Source organism: Colossoma macropomum, unplaced genomic scaffold, assembly GCF_904425465.1.
Source record: "Colossoma macropomum unplaced genomic scaffold, Colossoma_macropomum, whole genome shotgun sequence".
NCBI classification, from domain to species: Eukaryota; Metazoa; Chordata; class Actinopteri; order Characiformes; family Serrasalmidae; genus Colossoma; species Colossoma macropomum.
Window position 1 is genome coordinate 36764382 of NW_023494790.1, and position 27912 is coordinate 36792293.

General features: G+C 39.7%; 1 protein-coding gene across 1 annotated transcript; it reads right to left on the minus strand.

The window, feature by feature from the left end:
• Positions 1–21: 21 nt before the first annotated feature.
• On the minus strand, positions 22–27819 carry LOC118808774. The gene is made up of 22 exons (XM_036571651.1): positions 27783–27819; positions 26602–26674; positions 26460–26486; positions 26090–26263; positions 23283–23434; positions 23100–23192; positions 20357–20429; positions 19152–19315; positions 16758–16942; positions 15365–15788; positions 15134–15303; positions 13517–13583; positions 12310–12334; positions 5575–5615; positions 4595–4667; positions 4437–4463; positions 4064–4237; positions 3425–3576; positions 3246–3338; positions 2651–2723; positions 1469–1632; positions 22–1140 (listed from the first exon to the last, which is right to left on the minus strand). Exons 2-22 carry the CDS (start codon positions 26672–26674, stop codon positions 964–966), a joined length of 2601 nt encoding a protein of 866 aa, XP_036427544.1. The 5' UTR covers positions 27783–27819; the 3' UTR covers positions 22–963.
• Between the last annotated feature and the right edge of the window lie 93 nt (positions 27820–27912).

The following is a 27912-nucleotide window of genomic DNA, read 5'->3' on the forward strand; positions in this document are numbered from 1 at the left end:
GACACTTTTTTTTAGGAAAAATCAACTTTATTAAGAAGTTTGATTCATCAAATCTTTACTGAACCTGAACTGTACAATAAATCTGTACATTGTAGCTTTTATACTTTATTAAAACTGTGCTAAATTAATTTCTCTTCATAATTTGTCGTCACATTCTTAGTCACTGATTCACAATCCGCAACAGCGATTTGAGCCTTAAGTCTTACCATCTATGTTATGGGCAGATCAATTCTAGGCCCCCGTTTCACTCACGCTAGAATATAACCAATAACCCAGCATATAACCATAACCTTGCGTATGCTATGTGCTTGACCTGTTAGCAATGGGTGTGGCTGAAACAACTGAACTCCATAACTAGGAAGGGTGTCCACATACTTTTGGCCATATAGCGTATGTACCCCTATAAAATATAGGGGCATACAGTTATGTATCATATTAGGTGTGTCAGAAACAGCCAGTGTAGATCAAGTTCTAGCAGATACAAATTATAATAAAAGCTTTATTCAACTTATGGCATATATGATAAACACGTCACCAAATGTCTCATGTTTTGTCCACACACTCATCAAAGCAGAGCAATAATTTAAACTTAATTGAACTGTTCAGTGGAAATAAAGATGCTGTCCTTTGTGCAAAGATGAATTCTGTCCCGTCATCGTATATTAACTATATTCAAGACAGTATTGTATCATGTACTGTTAGTAACACAAGTCATGGTGCTTTATTAACCAGCTGTTGGCGGCCACAGCCACACCGTACACAAGCTCAGCTTTTCTCTAACAGCCTCAGCTACACCTGATTCTCTCAGTCCTCAGCTCTCGACTGGTCTCGGCTCTTCCTGCTCCACACACATATCACCTCGGGGAAAACTATCCCCGCCTTCACAATAAGAGTCCTTAGCAGAATAACCTCTTGAATAAATGCTGAAGAACTAATAACGTAAGCTAACATTTCTTGAACACGCTATAGTATGTAGTACAGCAGAGCAGCGGTCAGGGACAGGGCCTGGTAAGGTGTGGTTGCTGATGAAGGCTGAGACTTTATGACTCTGCCTTTCAGTGCCTGAACTCCTCTGAAGTTGTTGGTGATCAGAGGCTGGGCTGTTGTGTTGACGTGCATGGTGGTGCTGAAGAGGTTGATCTGGTGGAGAGGATAAATCAGTGCAGGTTCATCATACATAAAGGGAAAAATCACGTTTACACCCATTTGCCCACCTCAACACAAATCAGCCTAAACATGTCTTTAACAACTCCAGCCAGTTTGCAGTGATGTAATGGTTTAGGAATGCTGTTTGCACTGGGCTAACTGGTGAGATATAAGCTTCCATTACTTGTAGCTACATTAGCCTCGTAAGTCCAGCTCAAAGCTAACAGCACCAAACCTCTCTTGGCCGATTGACTAACAAACTATCGCTTTAAAGCTCTGATCTCTGATTGTTTCTCGTCTGTAGGCGTCCAGACAGACCTACCAGATCTTGGCTGACTTTGATGGGGTCTTTGAACACAGTCCACACCACGGCTTCGTCGCAGGACGGCGTGGTCAGTGAGCCGAGGTAGCGATAGTATTTAGTCCTGTCCACTCCTTGAAGCAGACTGTCCATCGTAATATGGTTCTTAATGTCCACCACGTCACCTGGAAAGAAAACAAGAGGTGCTGAGAAGTCAAGAAATGAAGTGTAATGTTTAAACGAAATGGCAGGAAAGCAAAGATTAGATTAGATGGCTGAAGCAATTGTTTCTGTTTTAGAGCTGTTATTGTCGTTTATATTAGTATTTGAATAATCTACCAGTTTTTTAAGGTTTATCAAGTAATGTAGGGTTTCCTGGACGTGGCTTCATCTTAGTCTTGGTCTAAACTGTCTGTGATGAATCATCATTGGAAATTCTTTGTAGTCTGGTCTTAAAGGGGCTCCCCAACCAAAATGAAAAATTGAACCAACTACTATGTATGTTGTAAACATTCTTACTCGCCTCTTACAGCAGTGCAGTAGTTTCTGAAGTGAAATTCCTGTTTAAATATTATTCCCTTCTGATGACGTATCTTGAAGGTGGGCGTCCATTTTGAAAAGACCACTATTGCTTCAGGCTGGACAGTTTGGGGTGGGCTGCTTGCTTTTCATTAATTTGTTCATTTATTTTAGCTAGCTGTATAATTCTTTAACTTTAACAAAGAAAAATATTTGTGCAGCAGCATGAATGATGCAGTCAGGTAATGTATGTTGGATAGTCATGTTTCTAATGCCTCATATGTTAATGTAATGTAATATTTTGTTGCTGTGTACTTTGACTGTTTTTCGTTTGACCATACAAGGAATTTTACCACAGCACCAAGGTGGAACAGAAAATTGAAAACAGTTTGAGAAAAGTAATTAATAATGTACCTGGGTTTAGTGTAAGGTGTACTGATGACAGTCTTAAGCTGTTTTAGCATTTCGAGGGAATAAAGCAGAATGAAAGTTGGTGTAAATGGAACAGTAGACACAAACCTCCTTGGGGTCAAACTAGTGATCACAAAACTTGAAAAGTTTCTGGAGAATTGCACAGTTAACTGCCACCACCATGTTTTTTAGCTGTATTTCATTGTGGTGGAAATGAATAATGTGTGAATGCATTATTACTCAGTTGCACTGCACAAAAACCTGGAGCTGTACCTTTTCTAGAAATCTTCAACAGAAACGAGGTCAGGTTCTTCCACATCTCCGGTTTGCCGCTGTCACTGGTTGCCTGAAGATAAACAACAAAATATAATAACTCGAAAAATGCAATTCTTGAAGAAAATGCAGAGCGATTGTGCAGCTTAAGCTTGCTGAGATGTTGCTAGGGGGTTGGTATGGTATCCCAGGTAGATGCTAGGGTGTTGCTCTGTGGTTGCTATGGTGTCCCAGATGGTTGCTAGGTCATTGCTGGTGGTTGCTATGACATACTACATGGTTAATAGGGTGTTACTAATAGACTTCTATTGTCATAATATAAGGCCGATCCATAAACTTTTGCACCCCAATTACCCCATCAGTATTTGGCATATCATGTTGCAAAAAATCCAGTTAAACGGGGCTAATTTTGCTCTGTTTGTAATGAAACATGCAGTTGGTCAGTGTCTACAAGTACTGACAATATACACATATATGTTCAGAAATGCATATTGTATTGACACAATTTATCACAATAACAATATTTATAGTCATATCGCCCAGCCCTACACTCAGCTAATGCTTTTTCAACACCAGAAAACCAACAAAGTCTTACTTCAATGAAGAAACCAAGAACAGCCAATCCTGTTGGGTCCTCGAGAGCGACGGTCGTGTTGGGATGAGTGGACTTCGTGTTTACTATGTGCAGCTGAGAGAGAGAAAGAGAAAGTTTGTTTATTAAGTTAGATGATCTTCTAAATCTCAGTAGCGTTTTTACAGCAGTGTTTCTTTCACCTCCATTGGATATCGTTTGCCGTTCACTGTGTGCTCTGATCCAGCTGAAGAGCTGCCGTTGCCCCAGTGGAGGTGGAACTGCTTGCTCTTGTAGTGGCCTTGAAGACCCCCTCCTGACACGCTCATCTTACTGTCATCCAGGGAAACCGTCACTTCAGAGGCAAAGAAACAGCTGAAATTATTGTCTGATATTAGGAGGTCAAGCCAGCAGTCTCAACCTCAGAGTACCTGGGGGGAATTAGCCACTAACTCAGTTACTGTTACTGAAGCACAAGTTTGCTGAATGTGTACATTTATCAATGTTTTCAGATGATCATTTTACTTCCATATTCATGAGGAAAGTCCTTTTACTCAGATATGTGCACATTCTACTACTACAGATTGTAGTCCATCTGTTTCTCTGCATCTATTAGACCCATTTAACCTGTTCATCAGTGGTCAAGACCCCCACAGGACCAGGTATCATTGGGTGGTGGGTCATTCTCAGCAGTGACACTGGCATTATAGTGATGCTAGTAGTGTCCACTGACCAAAATATTCATTCAACAGTGTCCTGTGGCCAGAAACTGACCACTGATGAAGGACCAGAGAATGACTAACCCAAACTGTGCAGCTATCATCAACAGCAGAAACGCTCACCTGACTTTCCGTCTGCGTTTTTTATATACAAGAGTGCAGAGCTGTCATTAAACCCAGTGAAACTGAAGGCGGTCAGGCTGGGATCTTCCTGGACCTTATCAGTCACAATATTGACGGGAGACTGATGGTCGCCGCTGCAGTGGTGGGGTATCTTAGTTGGCCATGTGGTGTAATCTATGAAAATTAGTAAAGTAGATCGGACAGGAGAACAAAGCCCAGTAGCCTGTTTGTATTAAGCCCACACAGCTACTAACTTAGAGCAGTTTACATTGATTATATTGATTACAGTCACTGACCACTTTCACATGTGCAGTCAGTACAACTGAGGAAAAACATGTTGGTGTCGTTTAGGAGAGGAAAAGTAATCACTTACTGCAGGACGGCAGGTGATAACACCACTCTGAAAAAGATCAGAACTGAGGTCACACGAAAGAAAACTTAATATCATCTTAACTTTAAATAATGAATAAATAACTGGAGGCAAATTATTATAAACAATATTGAGAACAGTAAATATTGAACGTGACTCACCCACAGTGGAGCCCTCACTGAGAACAGTGGGAAGCAGACAGGCAGCAAGAAGTGTGACTAGCTGGGCTTTCATCTGTAAAATTAACACAAAATATTAAAATATTATTAGCTGGGCTTTCATCTGTAAAATTAACACAAAATATTAAAATATTATTAGCTGGGCTTTCATCTGTAAAATGAATACACAAAAATTAAAATATGACTAGCTGGGCTTTCATCTGTAAAATTAATACACAAAAATCAAAATATAAGTAGCTGGGCTTTTATCTGTAAAATTAATACAAAATATGAAATTATGACTAGCTGGGCTTCATCTGTAAAATTTTTACTAAAAAATAAAAATATGACTAGCTGGGCTTTCATCTGTAATAATAAAATGAGAAAATGTAAAATATGACTAGCTGGGCTTTGATCTGTAAAGTTATTACAAAAAATAAAAAATATGACTAGCTGGGCTTTCATCTGTAAAATTAATACTAAAAATTAAAAATATGATTAGCTGGGCTTTTATCTGTAAAAGTATCATAAAACTTAAAATATGACTAGCTGGACTTTCATCTGTAACAATAATGCAAATTTTTAAAATGACTAGCTTGACATTTTCATCTGTAAAAATAACACAAAACTGAAAATATTACTAGCGTATTACAAAATTAAAAATATGACTGGTTCGATTTTCATCTGTAAAAATATTACAGAATAAAAATGACTAGCCTAAATTTCAGCTATAAATGTCTTACAAAATTAAAACTATAACTAGCCTGACTTTTATCTATAAAAATAATACAAATTGAAAAATATGACTGGCTTGACTTTCATCTGTAAAAATAAGACACTTAAAAATATAATAAGCTGGACTTCAATCAGAAAAAATTATGTGAAAATGAGATAAAAATTAAAAATATCAGCCAGTTTGACTTTTGTATGATTAAATATTTGGAGCTCTGATTTAGGCTCCAGAAAATAGACAGTGAACTTACCTTTGAGCAGAGATGTTGACAGCTCTGTAGTCTAGCAGACACTGTTAATGACCCTCGTTCTCTGCTTTATTATGGCTGGGAGGATGGGGGCGTGTCACTGACCCTACAGGTCTTTTGAATTTCTCTTTATTAGTTCACAGTCACACAGATCTGCATCCGCCCACTTCATTCCACATGAGACTCTCTGCTTTATAGTAAAATTCATTTGGGCTGATTGAAGCTTCTTTACTGTCCATGTGTGGCCAGATCTGCTGTCTAAGACCAGGGGTTTAGTCCAGTCTTGAGCCAGTCCACATTTTTGTTCTGTTCCAGCACCAAACACACTTCAACAAGGTAACCAGTAGGGCATTTAGTCATTTCTCGTCAACCTGTAAAAATCTGAAAATTGTCATGTCACTAAATGTGAGTAACTTTTACATGTGTTTGAGGTAAATTTATGTATGTTACTGTGCAAAAAGTCAGGCACCCCGGCTCATTATTTAATCTTCAAATAGCACAATTTTAAAAATATGACTAGCTTGACTTTTTCATCTATGAAAATAATATAAATTTAAATATGACCAGCTTGATGTTTTCATCTGTAAAAACAATTCAAATGTAAAAATATGACTGGCTTGACTTTCATGTGGAAAAAAAGGCAAATTAAAAAATATTGCTAGTTTTAATCTGTGAAAATAATGAATGAATAACTTTTGACTGGAAATTAAATAAATGAATGGTTGTCTTTAGAATTTACTGTAAGCATTACGACGCAGAAATTGAGGTGTCTGACATATTTATTGAAGCGCATAATAACTAGCAGGGACTGCTTACCCTTCCACCCTTCTGGTTTCTGATTTTTTTTGTTCTACAAACACAAACATGTTTTTATATAACTTCTTATTTATTAGCATATTCTTCTTTAACAAACTTCAGTTCCAAAGCAGTTGGGAAGGTATGTAAAACACAAATAAAAACAGAAAACAGCAATTTGTAAATCCACTTTGACCTGCAATTAAACAAAAGCAGTGCAATGAATAAATATTTAATGTTTCACTTTACCAATTTCATTGTTTTTTGTAAATATATGCTTATATTTTGAATTGATGCCAGCAACACATTCCAGAAATGGTCCGTGTAAGACTAGAAACATTGTGAAATGTTGAAAAAACATCTTAAACAGACAATGCAATCATGCATGTATTAAAGGAGCGTTCAGGCCGAGTCCTTTATGAGTAGGTCAAGGTTTGTCACTTCAGCAAATAATGTGAGAGTTTAAGAACAGTGTTACTCAATGAGCAACTGCAAGGATTTTAGGAATGTCACCCTCTACTGTGGGTAATATGATCAGAGATTCAGGGAATCCAGAGAAATCTCTGTGCATAAAGGGCAAGGCTGAAAACCACAACTGATCGCTAGTCATTTCGAATCCCTCAGACGGCACTGCATTAAAAACCAGCCCGCTTCTGTGATGGAGATCACCACATGGGCTCGAGAACCCTTTGACTAACCATTGCCGCATCCACAAATTCAAGTTAAGACTGTACTATGCACAGTGTTAGCCAGGGGTGCCCAATCCTGGTCCTGGAGATCGACCACCGTGCACAGCTTAGTTCCACCTCTAATCAAACACACCTGATCCAGGTAATGAGGGCCTTCAGGAGCATCTGAATATGAAGGCCAGGTGTGTTGGATCTGAACTCTCTAGTGTGGTAGATCTCCAGGACCAGGACTGAGCACCCCTGGTGTAAGCCATATGTCAACAACGTCCAGAAACAGACACTGGGCTCGAGCTGATCTTACATGGGCTGAGGCACAGTGGACATGTGTACTGCGGTCTGACGAGTCAACCTTTTAGTTTATAGAAATAATGAGCGTCATGTTCTCCAGGCCAAGAAGAAAAGGACCATCCAGATTGTTACCAGCATAAAGTTCAGAAGTCAGCATCTGTCATTGTGTGGGACGTAGATAAGACACCCCCGATTTGTAGTAGAAGTTTCTAGCTATTGGCTGATATGTCCAGTTTATTTCCATTTTGACTTGACCAACAAGTAGAAACGTAATCTAATAGTACATGTGAATGTTCACATGTTAGGAGAAGGCGTTATGGTGCAGCATGGCCTAGTTATTAGATCACAGCTATGTTCTACAGGAGACCTGGTTTCTCTGCAGTGGCTGATCTGCATTAGATAAAAGCACAGATATCCGTTTTTTTCAGAGTACATTGAGGGTGACCCTCATTTGCAACGAAGCCGAGCTTTAAAACAGAAGAAGGACTGAAATTATGAACACTGAAGTAAAGGTAGAACATAGGAACAGATCAGTTGACATATCAACATATGAGTTGCAGGCTGAGTGGAGGTGGTTAAAGATTAAAAGTTTAAAATGTTCGAGTGACCCCAGCTGACCTGAGCTTCAGAGTGTCCTGTAATGTTTTCCAGCTGGTTGTAGCTAAAAGCAGATTTTATCTGAGGCGCCTGAAGGGTGACCCAGTCACTGGAGCGAGTTTGATTATTTCCGTTATTTACAGTAAGCATAGATGTGATACGATAGCATATGGCTAATAAACGCTTATAAATACAAACCCCATTTCCTGAAAAGTTGGAACAACTTGTTTGTAAAATGCAATTAAAACAAGAATCTGTGATTTGTTAATTTTCTTGAACCTTTTTTGAACTGACAAAGTGCAAAGAAATGACTTTTGTCTGACCGTTTTTTGGCTGACCAACTTGATTGTATTTTGTAAATATAAACAAATTTCGAATTTAATGTCTTTAACACACTCAAAAAAGTTGAGATGGGCAAAATAATAGTGAAATGTTTATCGAATATTCACGTTACTCCATTTTAACACATTCCACAATAAGCAGTGAACTGGAAATAAGTTAGGGTATCATGATTGGGTATAAAAGAAGCATGAACCAAAGACTCAGTCTTTGCAAGCAAAGATGTTCGGTTCTCGAAATGTCTTCCCTCCTAGATTTTCCACGATCAACTGTGAGAGGTATTATTGAAAAGTGGAAGCGTTTAGGAACCACAGCAACTCAGCCATGATGTGTCAGACCACATAAAGTTAAAGAGCGGGTCACCGAGTGCTGAGGAGCATAGAGCATAAAAGTCTCTAACACTCTGCTGATCAATAACTGCAGAGTTCAAACCTCCTCTGGCATCAACATCAGCACAAAAACTGTCCTGGGAGTTTCATGGCAGGGTTTCCATGGCTGGGCAGCTGCATGCAAGCCTTACATCACCAAGCACAATGCCAAGCATAAGTAACGCAAAATACTTTTTTTCTTTAAAAGCTTGTGTGCGTTTTGCAGTGTGTTTAGAATCATTGTCATATTGGAACATTTCTTACCTTGAGAGTGGAATCATCTCTTTCTTTTAGTATTTTGGTAAATCTATAAAAGTCACCTCTGAACTGATACATTTTTAAACAATATTATTAACATACTACCTCCACCATGCTTCACAGTTGGCACAATGCAGTCTAAAAAATGCCTTAATGTGATAAAGATTCTGAAAATTGATGGAATAGTAAGGGAAAGAAAAGATTCTTTGAATAATTACTGATGTAGCAGTATCTGAAGTCAAGTGTTTGGCACTATGTCCTTTCAAAAAGTGTTTGTCCAGGTGACACTGAATGGTTAGAGCTACAACCAGGTACAGAGGGTCTAAACTGCTCTAAAGAGAGTTTCACATTCTTCCACTGTATGTACAACAAGTTACCTAAGTTCTGGTTTCTCTGCTACATCAAAAGCATGAGCCTGGTTTGCCCGAGCAGTCCTACCTCACCTAACTAGCTAACCTCTAAACATTTTATTGTGTTTTTAATATTAATTCAGTTTTACTTTGTGTTTTGTTCAGACCTGGCTTGATATTAATTCTTGCCCCTGATAAGATGATTTACGCGATCAAAATATCCTACCTGCAGTTTTTTGTTGGGATCTACCTATAAATACGCGCTATATGTGTACAGTGGCAGACAAAAGTTGGGCCACTGCTGGTCAAAATTTCTGTTACTGTGCACAGTTATATGAGTAGAAGATGAACTGATTTCCAAAAAGCATAAAGAGGAAACATTCTTTTCAACATTTTAAGCGAGATTAGTCCATTATTTTTGTTTTGTACAATTTCAGAGTGAAAAAAGGAAAGGAGCACCATGCAAAAGTTTTGGCACCCAGAGAGATTTGAGCTCTCAGATAACTTTTACCAAGGTCTCAGACCTTAATCAGCCTGTTAGGTCTTTCGCATCTTCACTTTCAAAGCTCTTTTATCTAACTCCTCAAACCTTGTCCCAAAAATCAGCAGCTAAGCAGCTGCCCCATGCTCTGAACATTAAAATAATTGATGCCCACAAAGCAGGAGAAGGCTATAAGAAGACAGCAAAGCATTTTAAGGTAGTTGTTTCCTCGGTTCATAATGTAATTAAGAAATGGCAGTTAATGGGAACATTGGAAGTGAAACTGAGGTCTGGAAGACCAAGAAAACTTTCCAAGAGAACTGCCTGAGAGGCAAATCAAAACCCCTGTTTGACTGCAGAAGACCTTCAGGACGATTTAGCAACACCTGCATCCTTCCACTTGCCTTTGTAAAGTTCATTCAGCACAGCAAAACACACACAGTAGTAAAACACTCCTCAGGGCGGCTCTCTGTACATGGGCATCTGTGTATATGTCCTTCAGGGTGACCTCAGAGAGCGGCTGATAAAGTGTTGTTATGAAGTTATGCTTTTTCATTATGATGGAATTCCTTAATGTTTCTCTCTCATCAATATTTACCACACAGATTATGTGTTTAGAATCATTTTCCATGGTGGCGTACGTGCAGTACTGGGCACAACAGCAGAATGGACAGCCCAGGACATCAGCTGCAATATACTGAGTTGACAGGAAAAGCATCCTCCAGCATGCTTTTCAAAGTTACAGTGTGCTTACTAACTGTAGATCAGGTCGTATTCATTTACCTAACGCCACAACAGCTTTGCCTTTTACAGTCGCAATAATTTCTGCCCTCCTTCAGAAAATGTCAATGGAGTCAACACAGTATGTATCCTGTATTCTGAAGAATGTGTCATTAACCCATGTTCATGAGCTTGAATAAGACCTTGTAGTAGTTATTGCCAGACATAAAAATACTGACTGCCTGTTAACTGCTGTATTTCAGGGATGCTCACACTGAAAATATAAACATACTCTACTATCATATATTCATCTTCTGAGTATCCTTCTGGTTCGTGGGGGGAGCTGGAGCCTATCCCAGTGTTCATTGGACGGAAGTTGGCCTGGCTGCATGTCTTATTTACTGTCCAAATATGCTTTTGGAACTACCCAGACAGCAAGCATATAACGCCGAGCAAACCGCCAGTGGACCGCCAGCTTTGCCATTAGCAGGCCGACAGTGGACCACTGTCCTCTCGCTATCAGGGTATTTGGCCTTACAGCATCCTGCACGCACTCTTGCGCAAGGTTGGGGGAAAAAAAAGGAGGAAATAATTGTGAAACAATGTTAGACATCAGGCAACATTCATAGCCATTTCATGTCAAACTACTCTGATTGACCGTTCATATCTTAAACATTTCATTTTAAGAAGATTTAGTGAAATGCCTCTTTAAATATGACCAAATAACCTGAGCACTTCCCTCAACTAGTGTAGCCTTAAATACCAAACAAGGGCCTCATTTCCACTGTCGAGCCAAATGGTTCTCAGGGCTGTGCTGGGCCGCTTTGCTCTTGTCCGGACTCGTGAGACCGGTTACGGTTTCTTTTTCATCATCTGTTTTGCCGCTAAATGAGAACCAGGAAATACTGGAGAAAACTAAACGAGTGGCTAACTGCTAACAGGCTAATAGCTACTCACACACCACCCATAGATATGAATACATACATTCCGTCTGTCTCTCCAACACCAGTCTCTCTCTGTGTGCTCTCATCTTCTTTATCCTATAAACGGGTGTTATTTATCTGTCACTGAAACAACCTGTACTGTACTGTGCAGCTGGCTAACTACACTAAAGCTAGCATCAGCATCACCCAGTGGGGTCCAGCTCAAAGCACCACAGAACAATTCTAATTTTCATCTTTCTGTCATTTCAACACCAGATATTCGAAGTTGTGATCTCAGACATGAGCCTTCATCCTCTAAACGGGTGTTTTTAATCATTGGTTCTCTAGAACCGAGCCCGTACTGCAGTGGGAGGCAACATGCACTCGCTTTAGCTTAGCCTAGCAGGCTGCAGCTTTAAGCACTATAGAACAGGTTTCCAGGTGCCGATTTCGGCTTTCTGTCACTTTACTGCCAGTTAGTCGACTTTACTCTCGCGGTCATATGTTTTTATCGTCTATATTTGTGATAGCAAAGCAGTTAGTCGAATTGAACCTGAACTGTGGTGACTGGGACGTCTTTAGTTAAGCTAAGTTAGCTAAGAGAGAGGAGCCGTCTAGCATTAGCTTAGCTAGGAGGCTCCAGACAACAGAGAACAGGCTTATTTTTGGCCTTCTGTCTCTCTGACATCAGCCGCTCTACTTCACTTCCTCAGATTTGAGTCATTATCATCTTAATTTGTGTCAGTAAAGTTTTTGTAAGTCGAACTTTTAACCTGTTGACAGCATGCTAGCTAAGCTAACACTAACCAGCTGCTCTCTCCTGATTAGCGGCCCCATTTAACATTTAGAAATTGGTGTTAGATTGAAGTTTTGGCTTAAAACATTCCGTGTTGAACTGCGTCCATAAGGAAAAGCCACTGGAACGGTTACCCTCCGTGCTCAGAAGCATTCGGCCCTGCAGTGGAAAAGAGGCTGAGTACTTGAGAACAATCAGTTTTATTAAGAAGTTTGATTCATCAGCACTGAACTCAATAGTACACTATCCCATTTACAGCATAAATATCTGAAATAATTCCTATCTACAGAGCCCTTCTAGTGATATCCAGTATAAATAAAAATAATGCGTGGCCAGGACTTAGTAAGGCTAAGAACGAGATAATTAATTTGTGGGCACGACTTAGTAGGACATGGGAATTAGATCCTAACAGTGGTGGACGAAGTACACAAACCCTGTACTTGAGTTAAAGTAGAGATACCCAAGGTAAAATATTACTGCAGTAAAAGTAGAAGTTCCTCCCTTTAGACCTCCACTTGAGTAATTGTGGTCTGTTTACACAAAGTTAGGTTAGTTCATCATTTATGTTGAATAGACTCTCCCAAAATTTTACGCTGCTGCACTGATGTTGAACCGTGTGCTGCACTGGGTCGGTATGACCAACAGGTCAAAACAAGCTTAAAACAAAGTGACCGCTGTGCCCTGATTGGTGTTTTTGCTTCGCGCTTCTTTTGATTTGACATGTTACGTTTTTATACACACATAAACCAAAAGGAGCGACAGATTTCTCATAATGTAGTGGAGTGAAAGTAAAAAGTCGCCCAAAATGGAAAAACTTCAGTACAGGTACACGAAAAAACTACTGAAGTACAGCAACAAATTACATTTACTTCGTTACTGTCCACCACTGGATCCTATTGCGTGGCCATGACTTAGTAAGGCATGGGAATGAGATAATAAGCCTTGACCACAGCTTAATAAGACATGATCTCGTTCCCACATCTTACTAAGTTGTGGCCATGACTTAATTATCTCGTTTCCACACCTTACTAAGTTGTGGGATCTTGTTCCCATGCATTAATACAGCACCACATTATGTTTATTTATACCGGATGTCCCAGCAGGGCTCCGTACTGATCCCCTGTTTAAAAGACTACAATAAAACCAGTTCTGTATTATCAGGTCTGAGTAATCAGAAGGACAGAATTAAAAGAGGTGCTGCAGCCCTGTTAATACTACAAAACACTGCAGTTGAACTGTGTTCAAAGACAAATTTATATAGGTGTCCACACATTTTCAGCCGTGGTACATAATTAAAATATTTATTACAATGTGGCATGAAGTGCCACCAAAACAACTTACCAGGTCACAGCTCCCACTGACAGGGTCCTTAAATACAGTCCACACCACAGCTTCACTGCATTCCAACCTGGAAAAGACACAGTGATTACATGTGAAAAGAACCATGTTTAATGTCTTTGTATTTGAGACCAATTTTAAAACAAAGTGCTATATAGCGGTCATTTCCCACTAGAACAGTTCCAATTATGGACACACAACTTAAGCACCCCTGAAAAATGGGCTCGGGAAGATAGTAGTGAGTGGAATACTGCCTGAATGGCGTATTGGTGCCATCTACAGGGCAGAGTGGGTAGTGCGCTTTAGTTTTCCTACATATCTTGAGATTAATTATCCTGAGAAAATGATCTTGAGAAAATTAGTTCAGTTAATTGCTAATTTGAATTTTCCGTTCCACCTTAAATAGTTTATCAGTTACATTAGGGCACCACAGGAACAGCCGCTCACCCACTGAAGGTTCCATCTGTGGCAGAAAACAGCCAAACAGAAAGACAGCAGGTTACCAGTTAATCTAGCGCCATCTATCACCTCCTAGCTGCAGTGCAATATCAGACACCAAACGTGCAGAGGGGGGACTGCATTAACCCTTAAAGAGGCACGATGTACCCCAGCAAAAGCTCATATGACCCACCGTGGTGCTAATTGTTCTTTTTTTCATAACTGTTCTGTACAATTTACAGATTGTCTTTACAGATTGATGAAGAGAAACATAGTAAATATCGTTCACAGTGATATATAATAGACTTTGCATTGAAATATTGAATGTATTTTTGTTATATTTTCATGTTCATTTGCTGAGTTTAAAATTGTGGAAAATAATTAACATAAAATGTGGCCCCTGCAAAAATTAGGATTCTGTATACATAAATGTATGTACATGGGGCACTGGGGCTCAGTCATGCTGGACCAGGAAAGGCTCTTCTCCAAACTGCTGACACAAAGTTTGAAGCATATAATTGTGTAAAATGTCTTTGTGCTGTAGCATCAACATCACCTTCACTGGAACCAACGGACCCAAACCCTGGAAAACAACCCCAGCCCATCATTCCTCCTCAGAATCAGAATCAGATGTATTGGCCAAGTATGTTGACACACACGAGAAATTTGGTTCAAGCCATTGGTGTCTCTTTAGTATTACATGCAACAGACAGATAAAGTACAAATAATTTACAGACAACACACAGTATACAGTATATACAGTATACACAGTATATAAGCAACATGCAGACTATATATGGACAAATAATATACAGACAGTGTACATTTTATTTACAGACAATACAGGCAACATGGAGACTGTGTAGGGACAAACAATATACAGTGTGTGGTAGTGCAAACAACAGTAATCTACATTATGTATGGGAATGTAATTGTGAGTCTGAAGCAGGGTGTGATAATTATAGCTATGGCCCGAAGCTGCTCCTGTGTCTGGCAGTCTTTGTATACAGGGTTCTGTAGCGCTTGCTGGAGGGGAGGAGTTGAAAAAAGGTTTTGTCCAGGAATCTGTAATGATCTTCCCTGCCCGTTTCCTGGAGTACAAGTTCTGGAGGGTGGGCCAGGGAGCACCAAGACTTTACTGTTCCCTACAGTCTGTTCCTGTCCTGTTTTGTGGTTCCGAACCAGACCGTGATGACTGTGCGCAGGACAGATTCGATGACTGCGGTGTAGAACTGACTTAACAGCTCCTGTGGCAACCCAACTTCCTCATCTGCCGCAGAAAGTACATCCCCGGCTCGGCCTTTTTGAGGATAGTTGCCAAAAATTTGAGGATCTCCACGGTTGACCCAGGGCTGTTGGATATCGTGAGGGGGAGCAGTGCTGAGAGGTGTCCACAGTCTTGAGCGTTCTCACCTCCAAGTTGTTTTGACTGCACCAGAACACCAGCTGTTCAACCTCCAGCTGATATGAAGACTCATCAGCATCCTGGATGAGTCTGATGACCGTAGTGTCATCTGCAAACTTCAGGAGTTTAACAGATGAGTCCTCAGAGGTGCAATCATTGGTGTAGAGAGAGAGAACAGCAATGGGGAGAGTGGACACCCTTGAGGAGCACCAGTGCTGACTGTCCATATACCATAAGTGACAGATGGTCGGGGATACAGTGAGCTGGGAGAAGCTGGAGAAGAGCATTTCTGGGATGATAGTGTTGAACGCCGAGCTGAAGTCCACAAACAGGATCCTTGCATATGTCCATGGGCATTCAGGGTATTGCAGGATGTAGTGCAACCACCAGACCTTACTGTTGGCACCATGCATTCCAGTAGGTAGTGTTCTCCTGGCATTCTCAAAAACCAGATTCACCCATTAGACGAATCAGTGAAGCGTGAATCATCACTCCAGAGGTCGTTTCCACTGCTGAGTCCAGTGGCGGTGTGCTTTACACCCCTCCAGCCGACACTTGGCATTGCGCATAGTGATCTTAGGCTTGTGTGCAGCAGCTCGGCCTTTGAAACACCATTTCATGAAGCTCCTGACTCAGAGGGAACCACTATGTGTGTTTGCATGGTCTACCACTTTGTGGCTGAGCTGTTGTTTTTTCTTAGATGCTTCCATTTCATAATAGTAGCACTTGCAGTTGACCAGGGCAGCTCTAGCAGTTCTTGAACTGACTTGTGACAAAGGTGGCATCCTATGACAGAGCCATGTTTAAAGTCACTGACAAGTGTTTGTCTATGGGGACTGCAAGGCTATGTGCTTGATTTTTTACACCTGTTAGCAATGAGTGTGACTGAAACACCTGAACCTAATAACTAAGAAGGGTGTTCACATACTTTTGGCCATATAGTGTGTGTGTCTATCTATAAATATATCTGTATAGATATATAAATATATATATACACATATATACACATCTATATATATATATGTATGTTAATATATACACACACATATGTATTACGAGTTATGAGTACATGGTGTGTGTGTGTATATATGTACTCAGGAAAATACACAATACCATAAAATATAAAGGCATACTGGATACGGCCATGTATCATATTATTTGTGTCAGACACAGCTCCTGAGTGTACTATTAACTGATACCAATTCTAATAAAATAACTTTATTGAACTCATTCCATAAATGATAAACACGTTATGTATTTATCCACACAAATACTCTTCAAAAGCAAAAAAATAACTTAAGCTTGATTCAAACTGTTCAGTGGATCCAAAAGGGAACAACACACATTCTTCCTCTGGCAAAGATGTGTGATTCTGTCCTGTAGTTGTGCATGAACTATAACCAGCACAGTATGTAGTACAGCAGAGCAGCGGTCAGGGACAGGGCCTGGTAAGGTGTGGTTGCTGATGAAGGCTGGGACGTTACTGCTCTGCCGTTCAGTTTCTGAACTCCTCTGAAGTTGTTGGTGATCAGAGACTGTGTTGTTGTTGTTGTGTTGACGTACACGGACGTGCTGAAGAGGTTGATCTGGTGACAGAGAGAATAATCAGTGCAGGTTCATCATACATAAAGGGGTAAATCACATTTACACTCTTTTTCCCACCTCTGCACAAATCAGCCAAGACATGTCTGGTGCTTCTTTAGTTTTGCAGTGGAACTACAAGGCTAATATAGCTAACAAGTAATGGGAGTGTATACCCCACCAATTAGCACTGTGCAAAAAAATCCAGGCGCCTACTGCTGTCTTTAGCCATGTGACATACTTTTGTCCACTTTTATAGATAACAGTATACCTTACAGTGTCCCACATAAGCAAGTCTATTAGCGATTAAAGAGGATTCTATCGATTCGAATAAACAGTAATTGTGTATTAAAGTGTGCATAACTGTGTCCTCTGTAGAGTCTACTTTTCAACAACACATCATTGGGCCACGCAAACTTTTACATACGACTGTACATATTGCGATTGCCTTGCAGTTTTATTAAAAGCTTATTGCAGATCAATAATGTGATGGTTGAATTCCTGTATTATTAAATGTCATTCAGAGTGGTTTGGTGTGAAACACTCCGTTCTAGAGAAACGTACAGAGTCAGAACTGTTTACATTGGCAGTGATAGGAACCAGATGTCCACCTTTACAAGCTCTTTCACAGAAAGTTATTACATGAAATTGTTATGAATACAGTGCCTGATCTGATGCATGAGACATTGTTTTATGATACACACTTAAAAGAGATGGTCCTTCAAGGATTCTTTACTAAAGAAATTAGTTACCCTGTTCTTCAGTGGTCAGGACCCCCATGGACCCTCACAGAGCAGGTACTATTTGGGTGGTGGATCATTCTCAGCACTGCAGTAACACTGACGTGGTGGTGGTGTGTTAGTGTGTGTTGCACTGGTCTGAGTGGATCAGACACAGCAGTGCTGCTGGAGTTTTTAAACACCTCAGTGTCACTGCTGGACTGAGAATAGTCCACCAACCAAAAATATCCAGCCAACAGCGTCCTGTGGGCAGCGTCCTGTGACCACTGATGAAGGACTAGAGGATGACCGAGACAAACTGTGCAGCAGCAGATGAGCTATCGTCTCTGACTTTACATCTACAAGGTGGACTGACAAGGTAGGAGTGTCTAATAGAGTGGACAGTGAGTGGACACAGTGTTTAAAAACTCCAGCAGCACTGCTGTGTCTGATCCACTCAGACCAGCGCAACACACACTAACACACCACCACCACGTCAGTGTTACTGCAGTGCTGAGAATGATCCACCACCCAAATAGTACCTGCTCTGTGAGGGTCCATGGGGGTCCTGACCACTGAAGAACAGGGTGAAAGGGGGCTAACAAAGTATGCAGAGAAACAGATGGACTACAGTCTGTAACTGTAGAACTACAAAGTGCACCTATATAGTAAGTGGAGCTGATAAAATGGACAATGAGCGTAGAAACAAGGAGGTGGTCATAATGTTATGCCTGATTGGTGTATATAGTATCTATATACCAAAAAGGGTTGTGTTATTGTTACAATACTAGCTTGTAACAATAAACTCTTTTTGGTTCTACATAGAACCATCTACAGCACATTCTGCATCAATCTGAAGAACCATTTCAAGATGCAAAGAACCCTTTAATCATGCGAAGGGTTCTTTGAGTGTTCATGGTCCTATATAGAACCATTTTCTTTACTAAAGAACCCTTGAAGAACCATCTTTTTTAAGTGGTTTGAAAAGGTTTTAACCTTAAATGTATTTTACTGTTCATAGCAGAGAGGTTTTTTCAGATTTTCCACCATTTTACCATCATTAACATTCCATATAAACTCAGAAGACTCGTGTAGGTTCACTGGTGGTTCTGGATAGTAAATAAAATGTCTATATTTGTGTTGTAGTCATGGCGACCCCTGGTTCCTATCACCACCACTGTAAAGACATCTGCACTATTTCACACCAAACCACTCTGAATCTCTCTGTTTACATCAACATAAATATAGAATAATAAGTAATATTCCTCTTTAACAACTCCAGCCAGTTTGCAGTGATGTAATGGTTTAGGAATGCTGTTTGCACTGGGCTAACTGGTGAGATATAAGCTTCCATTACTTGTAGCTACATTAGCCTCGTAGGTCCAGCTCAAAGCTAACAGCACCAAACCTCTCTTGACTGATTGACTAACAAACTATCGCTTTAAAGCTCTGATCTCTGGTACTTTCTTGTCTGTAGGCGTCCAGACAGACCTACCAGATCTTGGCTGACTTTGATGGGGTCTTTGAACACAGTCCACACCACGGCTTCGTTGCAGGACGGCGTGGTCAGTGAGCCGAAGTAGCGATAATATTTAGTTCTGTCCACTCCTTCAAGCAGGCTGTCCATCGTGATCTGGTGCATAATGTCCAAGACGTCACCTGGAAAGGAGAGGTTAGGAAAATGTGTAGGGTTTAAATTCAATGGCAGGAAAGCAGAGATCAGACAGCTTAAACAGCTTCCTGCAGTTTGTTAGCAGTGATTGCTAACCGTTTTAGTGCTGTGATTATTGTTTGTATTAGTATTTGAATAATCTACCAGTTTTTTTTAAGATTAATCAAGTAATGCAGGGTTTCCTGGACATGGCTTAATCTTAGTCTTGGTCTAAACTGCAGTGCCAGTGATGAATCATTGGAAATTCATTTTAGTCTACTCTTAAAGGGGCTCCCCAACCAAAACATTCTTACTCGCCTCTTACAGCAGTGCAGTAGTTTCGAAAGTGAAATTCCTGGTTTAAATATTAGGAAAACTCCCTTCTGATGATGTATCTTGAAGGTGGACGTCATTGTGAAAAGGCTACAATTGCTTCAGGTTGGACAGTTTTCCTCAGGTTGGACAGTTTGGGATGGGCTGCTTGATTTTTATTCATTTACTTATTACATTTTTGCTAGCTGTGTAATTCTTCAACATTCAACTGCATGATGCAGTGATGCTTTTGCTATAATGGGAGAAACAGCAAAAGGACAGGCTCCCCTTAAACCGGCTCTGGTTGTACATTGAGGAGGACAACAGATGATTAAAAAAACATATTACTATAACTTTCAGTTTATTGCACGTAAATATAAAGACATTGTGAAGTGTAAGTTATTTAGGCTACTTCCGATTGCTATAAATTAGACGAGAAGATCTGTCCATCTAACAAGGCTTTTCATTATTTTTTTATATATGGTGGCAAGTGCTGTTTTCCCACCCCTGACAGTTAGGACAAATCAAACATCCTCACAGACCTGCAGGACACAATTTGGGAAGCTTTGATCTAAATGAAGAGTTTTCGCATCGCTTTGGTTTGAAGTGGGAAGAAGCAACGTTTCTGGAAAATCACACCGTGAACTGCCACCACCATGCTTTTTTTTATGCCGTTTTGGTGGAAAAACTCCATGCATTTTTACTTAGTTGCATTGCACAAAAAACTGAAGCTGTACCTTCGTTAGAAATATTGGACAAGAATGAGGTCAAGTGCTTCCAACTCTCTGGTTTCTCGCTGTCACTGGTTGCCTAAAAAACAAAAACAACAACAACAAAAAACAACAAAATAAATAATTATACTAATAAAACAGTGCTGTTGACTCAAAACACTTCCAAAAAGTTTTCAAAATTATACTGGAAGATTATGCATATACACCGATCAGGCATAACATTCTGACCATCTCCTTGTTTCTACGCTCATTATCCATTTTATCAGCTCCACTTACTGTATAGGTGCACTTTGTAGTTCTACAGTTACAGACTTATCCACCACCCAAATAGTACCTGCTCTGTGAGGGTCCATGGGGGTCCTGACCACTGAAGAACAGGGTAAAAGGGGGCTAACAAGGTATGCAGAGAAACAGATGGACTACAGTCTGTAACTGTAGAACTACAAAGTGCACCTATATAGTAAGTGGAGCTGATAAAATGGACAATGAGTGTAGAAACAGTATTCAAAGTCTTTTCATCCTTATAAGACAAAGCTTTGGCGTTAAATCTATATTCCAGAGTCTTTAAATACAGTTTCTTGCAACTTCATGCAGACAGTGAATGCACACACAAAAATGCAGGTATCAATAACATGCTGGCTTGTTCCGCCAGTATCAGGGCACCTACACTGCTACACCCACTTCACACATTCAGCAACACATTAAGCTTCCCTTCATTTACTAAACACACACAAAGAAGCCCAAACCAGCACTGCTTTAACATTCACCTACATTCCTTTCTCTATGAATTCACACTGCCAGGTTGGAGAGTAGTTGTAGTTGGCCTACACTCAGAGTTCTCAGGGTTCTTCAGTGAGGACAATGGTCCTATATAGAACCATGAACACTCCAGAACCATTCACATGCTGAAAGACTCATTGCATGGTCAAATGCTTCTTCAGATTGATGGAGAATGTGCTATATATGGTTCTATTTCAAATCTTCTTGAAGAGAGTTCTGTATAGCACCAAAAAGGGTTTTCCTATTGTTACAAGGTCAAGTTTGTTACAACCTGTTTTGGTGCTACATAGAACACATTCCCCATCACTCTGAAGAACTGTTTCACCATGCAAAGAACTCTTTAAGCATGCAAATGGTTCTTTGAGTGTTCATGGATCTTTATAGAACCGTTGTCTTTGCTAAAGAACCATCTTTTTGAAGGTTGTAGTTACAGCCATTCTAATTTCCATGTTAATTGAGTGGTTGAGATGTACGCACAGTCATTCAGATCGGTTTGATGTGAAATGCTTCATTGTAGAGAAGCTTTTTTACAGTGGTGGTGATAGGAACCAGACGTCCACCTCTAAAAGCTCCATCACAGAAAGTTACTACATGAAATGGTTATGAATTCACTGCCTGATGTCTGAGACACTGTTGTGAATGAAAGTTGTGAGATTTGCACTTTGGCCTAATATGTATTTTTTAAAATGCATGCATGGTGGAGGGATACATGCAGGGTGTTGTGAGGCAAAATAGACCCCAAAGTGAACTTATTTCTTTTCATTTTTATTTACTTTTTTCAGATTTTCCACTATTTTACCATCATCAACATTGCCTAGTTCAGCAGGCAGCGCATACCATGTCATATAAACTCAGATAACTGCTTCGTTTTGGCCAAAAAGAGGCTGTTTTGCTTTGAAACGTTGTTTTCGTTTGAAGTACTGCCAGCTTTAGTCCATCTATGGTGCATCATTTCACATGAATGACCCTCACAATATAATATAATTATGCAGACATTCTGAAGTTCCCTTCATTCATTTGTGTTTTATTGTAGTACAGAAATGTAATATATTTACTTTATTTTAAATATGAACAGAACTCTCTCTCTGTATAGCCATGTTAAAAGTTAGCATTAGCTAAATTGTTGGCCTTCATATTTGCTCCCTGACTTTCCGTAATAGCTGTTAACGAATCCCCAAAAAGTGATTTCAGTCGAATACTATCTACTGTCACCTGGGACGGTAAACCAAGCACTCGAGCACTCGTGCGCACTCCTAGTGTGAACTCCTTCTGTCTGTTAGAGTTAACACTAAGAGGTGGGCGATATGGCAAAAATCTAATATCACGATACTTTCATGATAGATTTTATATCACGATATTTCTGATCAGTTGGAACAGAGAAAAAAAGAACAGTGCTACATTAAAAAACTTAAAAACAATAAAAACTGTAAACACAGTAATTTCTATTCAATATTTCGATCACACTTTATTTGGATGGTCCCCTATAGATGCTCTCCAGCTATTAAATCATTAACAAACTTTCTGGTGATCCTCAGTTGATTATCAACAATATTACGGTTAGGGATAGGGTTAGGAGTAGATGTAGGTTTTGCCCTGAGGTTAAGGTTAAGGTTAGGTTTAGGGTTAAGGATAGATCTAATAAACTCTATCACACTGAACTTCAAGTTCAGTCGCATTTAATGGGTATTTAGTTGAATATTATTGAAAGGCAGACTGAGTATTTACAAAGTATCTATAGTGAACCATCCAAATAAAGTGTTCCCAATATTTCCTGTTAAATGGGACTAATTTTGTTATCTTTATTATGAGAACAAGTACTGACGATATCCACGATATGTTCAGAAAATCATATTGTATTGTTTTTTGACATCATTTATCACAATAATGAAATATATTGACATATCACCCAGCCCTACACTAAGCTAATACACTAATCTTTTCAATATACAGAAAACCAACAAAGTCTTACTTCAATGAAGAAACCAAGAACAGCCAATCCTGTTGGGTCATGCAGAGCGACAGTCATGTTGGGAAGAGTGGACTTCATGTTTACTATGTGCAGCTGAGAGAGAGAAAGAGAGAGAGAGTTAGTTTATGAAGTTAGTCGATGTTCTAAATCTCAGTAGTGTTTTTACAGCAGTGTTTCTTTCACCTCCATTGGATATCGTTTGCCGTTCACTGTGTGCTCTGATCCAGCTGAAGAGCTGCCGTTGCCCCAGTGGAGGTGGAACTGTGTGCTAATGTAGAGGCCTGGAAGACCCCCTCCTGACACACTCATCTTAATGTCATCCAGGGACACCTTCACTGCAGAGGCAAAGACACAGATAAAATTGGTGTGTGATATTAAGAGCAACAGCCTCTATTTCAGGGGTCTCAAATTAAAATTATCTGGAGACCACCACAGTGGTTCTGTCTATGGAGGGGCCGGTTGAAAAATTCAGGGGGAAAAATGTCCCAGATAAAATCTACACTCCTTTAGGTGCATCTTATGTTTATTATCAATTCTTCCGTCACCACAAATCACAGCTAATACCACTTATAATAATAATTATGATAAATACTATTATTAGTAGTATATAGTATATTAGTATATTATTATTATACTATTAGTAGTGTTTAATAAATACTTTAGAGTTTAATTAAATGAAGTAAATTTACATGTACTCTAAAGGCCACCGCACACTGGACGCACTGCAGTACAGCATCACTTAGCGCCATTTAGCAGAGTGCTGCTATAAAATGTTAGAGAGAGCCCAAAAAGCCAGGTTTAGGTTCAGTTTTACAGTCTACTCATATAAACTGAATGAAATAAAGCGTCCAGCGCCACTAATCATTGGCTAACCTCTTCACAAACTGGCTATTTTCAGTCTGAAAGGTACAAGCTGAAAAAGGCTAAGCTAATAATGTTAGCTGAGGTAACTCACCATTAGCATTTCTCTGTTTACCTGAAGGGCTGGCTGTCTTTTCTCGTGTGATCTACTGTGGCTTTCTGTGTTCTCAGTATGGCTTTAATTTAAAGTAGTAATGGTAAAATGCTGCGTGGTCTGCTGTGACTTTCTCTAATAAGAAATTAAACAGTGCTTGGAGTCACTGAGCACCATTGCTCGTGTGTGAGCCTCCATGAAAAACAATGTTTTTGAATTTTTGGACGTTGTGCGACGCGATGCACCACACCCAGAGTGCAGTGGCCTTTTCTCTTAATATGATAGCATGTTCAGGCTAAACGTGAGTGAAGTTATTGAAGGTATTGCGAGAGAAATTCTACTAATTTCTTAATTCTGACCGGCTGTATCTCACATCATGTCCTGAAAGAATCCACTATGGCAAATTTAACTATCAGTCTGAATTAGAATAATAGCTAAGCTAATTATAGCTACGTTACAGTCAGAGTGCAGCGTTCATGCTACGTCAAGTTTGCATTTGAATGGTTCCTGTTGTGTAGTGCTCTATTTCTGCTTCTAACATCACAGTCATCAGTCTGAGCTGATTGTTTAGAGCTTAGGTTGAGTAACCAGACACAGTGTGTGGTGGATATATCTATTTGTCAGGTGTAAATATTAAGCTACAGGAAATCAATAAAAAAAATTATTTGCCAGATTTAGGGGTAAATTTCAAACATGTGGTGGGCCGTATGAAGCTGGTCTAGTAGTTGAGAGCCCTGCTCTTACTGTAGGTACCGACTCAGTTACTGTTACTGAAGCACAAGTTTGCAGAATTTGTACATTTATGAGTGTTTTCAGATGATCATTTTACTTCTATATTCATGAGGAAAGTCCTTTTACAAGATAAGTGCACATTGTAGTTATTCTATGTGTATTCTATGTTCCTCTTTTTGGAGGAAGAGAAAAACACCAGATCAGGGTGGATGGGGGCAGGGGTCTCTCTATGCCATGGCCCTGTCTGCGAGGGTCGTGGGGCAGTAGGAGGGCTGCGGCTCCAAGACATTGACCTCCACAGGCTTGAAGACCCATTCCACACTCTCATCAACATCCTCCCAGTCCTCAGGATGGATATAAAAGAGCAGCAGAGCTCCTTCAGCCCACTGGTGCAATCTGTTACAAGGTATTTCTCACCACATACACCAGCCCCATTCTGGCTGGGGCAGATGCCGCTTTTCCTCTGGAGGCATAGAGGCCAGTAACTTGGCCCTGCCACCCGCTGCTTGTCTTGTGGGCTGGTCAGCTTGTCGCTCCAGGCGCGGTAGTGGAAGTCCAGAGGGTCCAGAGGGTCCAGGGGTGAGTTGCAGGCTCTTTTGTTTTTTTCCCTTTTTCCCTCCTGGCATTTTTTTATTTAAATGAAACAAAACCAAAAGTAATGGCACCGTCGCCAGAGCTGCAGTGTGCCTCCGAGCCTCTAGCGGCTCCCAGTCAACAGACTCACCCAGAAAGGACAGAACGAGAGCTCAGAGACACATATACAAACCAAAACTCAATGTTAAAAATGGCCTACTCAGCCTAAACATAAAGAATTTGTCCTCTCTCAGGTCCCTCGCTCTCTCCAGTGTGGAAGAGAGGACGCTGGCCTCCTGGCCGCCTGCACACCACACGCCAAAGAGAGCGAGGGACTAGAAAGAGTATGCTTGAATGTGTGAATAAAACACTGTGGTTAACTCACGCTGGTCTGTATCTCTGAGCTCTTGATCTGTTTCCCAGTGTGCGTCTGCCCTTCCCTGGACCGGTGCAACAACTACTACAGATTGTAGTCCATCTGTTTCTCTGCATTTCTTAGACACCTTTAACCTGTTCATCAGTGGTCAAGACCCCACAGTACCAGGTATGATTGGGTGGTGGATCATTCTCAGCACTGACACTATATTGTACATTATAGTGATGCTAGTAGTGTCCACTGACCAAAATATTCATTCAACAGTGTCCTGTGGCCAGAAACTGACCACTGATGAAAGGCTAGACAATGACTAACACAAATTGTGCAGCTATCATCGACAGCGGAAACGCTCACCTGACTTTCCATCTGCGTTTTTTATTTGCAGGAGTGTGGAGTTATCATCAAACCCAGCGAAATTGAAGGCGGTGAGGTTGGGATCCTCCTGGACGTCAGCAGTCACAATGTTGATGGGAGACTGACAGTCGCCGCTGCAGTGGTGGGGTATTGTAGTTGGCCAAGTCATGTAATCTATGAAAAGAATAAAGTAGATCAGACAGGAGAACAAACCCTTGTAGCCCACTCGCAGTAGCTATGTGGGCTTACTAAACAGCAGTTAACATTGATTACACTGATTACACTCCTCACTGACCGCTTTCACATGTGCAGTCAGTACAACTGAGAAAAACACGTTAACATCGTTTAGGAGGGAAAAGTAAACACTTACTGCAGGACGGCAAGTTATAACACCACTCTGAAAAAGATCATAGCTGACGTCACATGAGAGAGAACTTCTTTACCAAAATAATGAATAAATAACTGGAGGCAAATTATTATAAACAATAATGAGAACAAAAAACATGACTCACCTACTGAGGTGTCGTCACTCAGAACAGTGGGAAGCAAACAGGCAGCAAGAAGTGTGACTAGCTGGGCTTTCATCTGTAAAATTAATACAGAGTAATAAAATATGACTAGCTGGGCTTTCATCTGTAAAATTAATACACAAAAATTAAAATATGACTAGCTGGGCTTTCATCTGTATAATTAATACACAAAAATTAAAATATGACTAGCTGGGCTTTCATCTGTATAATTGATACAAAATAATAAAATATGTGACTAGCTGGGCTTTCATCTGTAAAATTAATACAAAAAATTAAAATATGACATTCATCTGTAAAAATCTTTTGCAATTAAAAATATGACTAGCTGGACTTTCGTCTGTAAAATTAATTTAAAAAATGTAATAGTTTGACATTTTTTATCTATAAAAATAATACAAATTGAAAATATGACTACTTGACATTTTCATCTGTAAGAAAGTAAAATTTAATAAATATGACTAGCCTGACTTTCATCTGTTAAAATAAGACAAAATAAAAATGTGAACAGCTGGACTTCTGCCTATTAAAGTTTCAAAATCAAAACATGACTTTCATCTGTAAAAATCTTATAAAATTAAAAATATGACTAACTTGACTTTGATCTGTAAAATCTACAAAAAACATTAATAGCTTGACATTTTCATCTGTAAATATAATACAAATTTAATATAACTAGTTTGATATTTTCATCTGTAAAAATAATACAAGCTTTTAAAAAATGACTAGCTCGACATTTTTGTCTTTAAAAGAGTAGAATTTTAAAAATATGACTAATTTCACTATAATCTGTAAAAATAAGACAAATTTAAATATGATGAGCTTGACTTTCATCTGTTAAAATAAGACATTATAAAAATGCAAGGAGTTGGACTTCTGCCTGTAACATATTTAAAATCAAAATATGAATTTCATCTGTAAATATTTTATAAAATTCAAAATATGACTTGCCAGAATTTCATCTGTAAAAACAAGACACATTTAACCAAATATCTAGCTAGACTTTAATCTGAAAAAAAAAAAAAAAATTAAAAATATGACCAAAAACAAAAAATTAAAAATACCAGCCAGTTTGACTTCTGTATGATTCAAGTTTGAAGCTCTGATATAAGCCTAGACTCAGATAATAAAATGAGTGAGTTCCAGAAAATAGACAGTGAACTTACCTTTGAGCAGAGATGTTCACCGCTCGGTATCTGGCAGAACACTGTGATGACACTCCTTCTCTGCTTTATTATGGCTCAGAGGATGGGGGCGTGTCACTGACTCTGCGGGTCTTTTTGTTTTCTCATTATC

Excerpts from the sequence above, each read along its gene's own strand:
- LOC118808774 (XM_036571651.1), bottom strand. The coding sequence starts at position 26,674 with ATGAAAGCCCAGCTAGTCACACTTCTTGCTGCCTGTTTGCTTCCCACT. Across the intron at positions 23,193-23,282 it reads GCAAACGATATCCAATGGAG|CTGCACATAGTAAACATGAA; the intron begins GTGAAAGAAACA and ends TCTCTCTCTCAG. Across the intron at positions 16,943-19,151 it reads TCAAAGTCAGCCAAGATCTG|ATCAACCTCTTCAGCACGTC; the intron begins GTAGGTCTGTCT and ends CTCTGTCACCAG.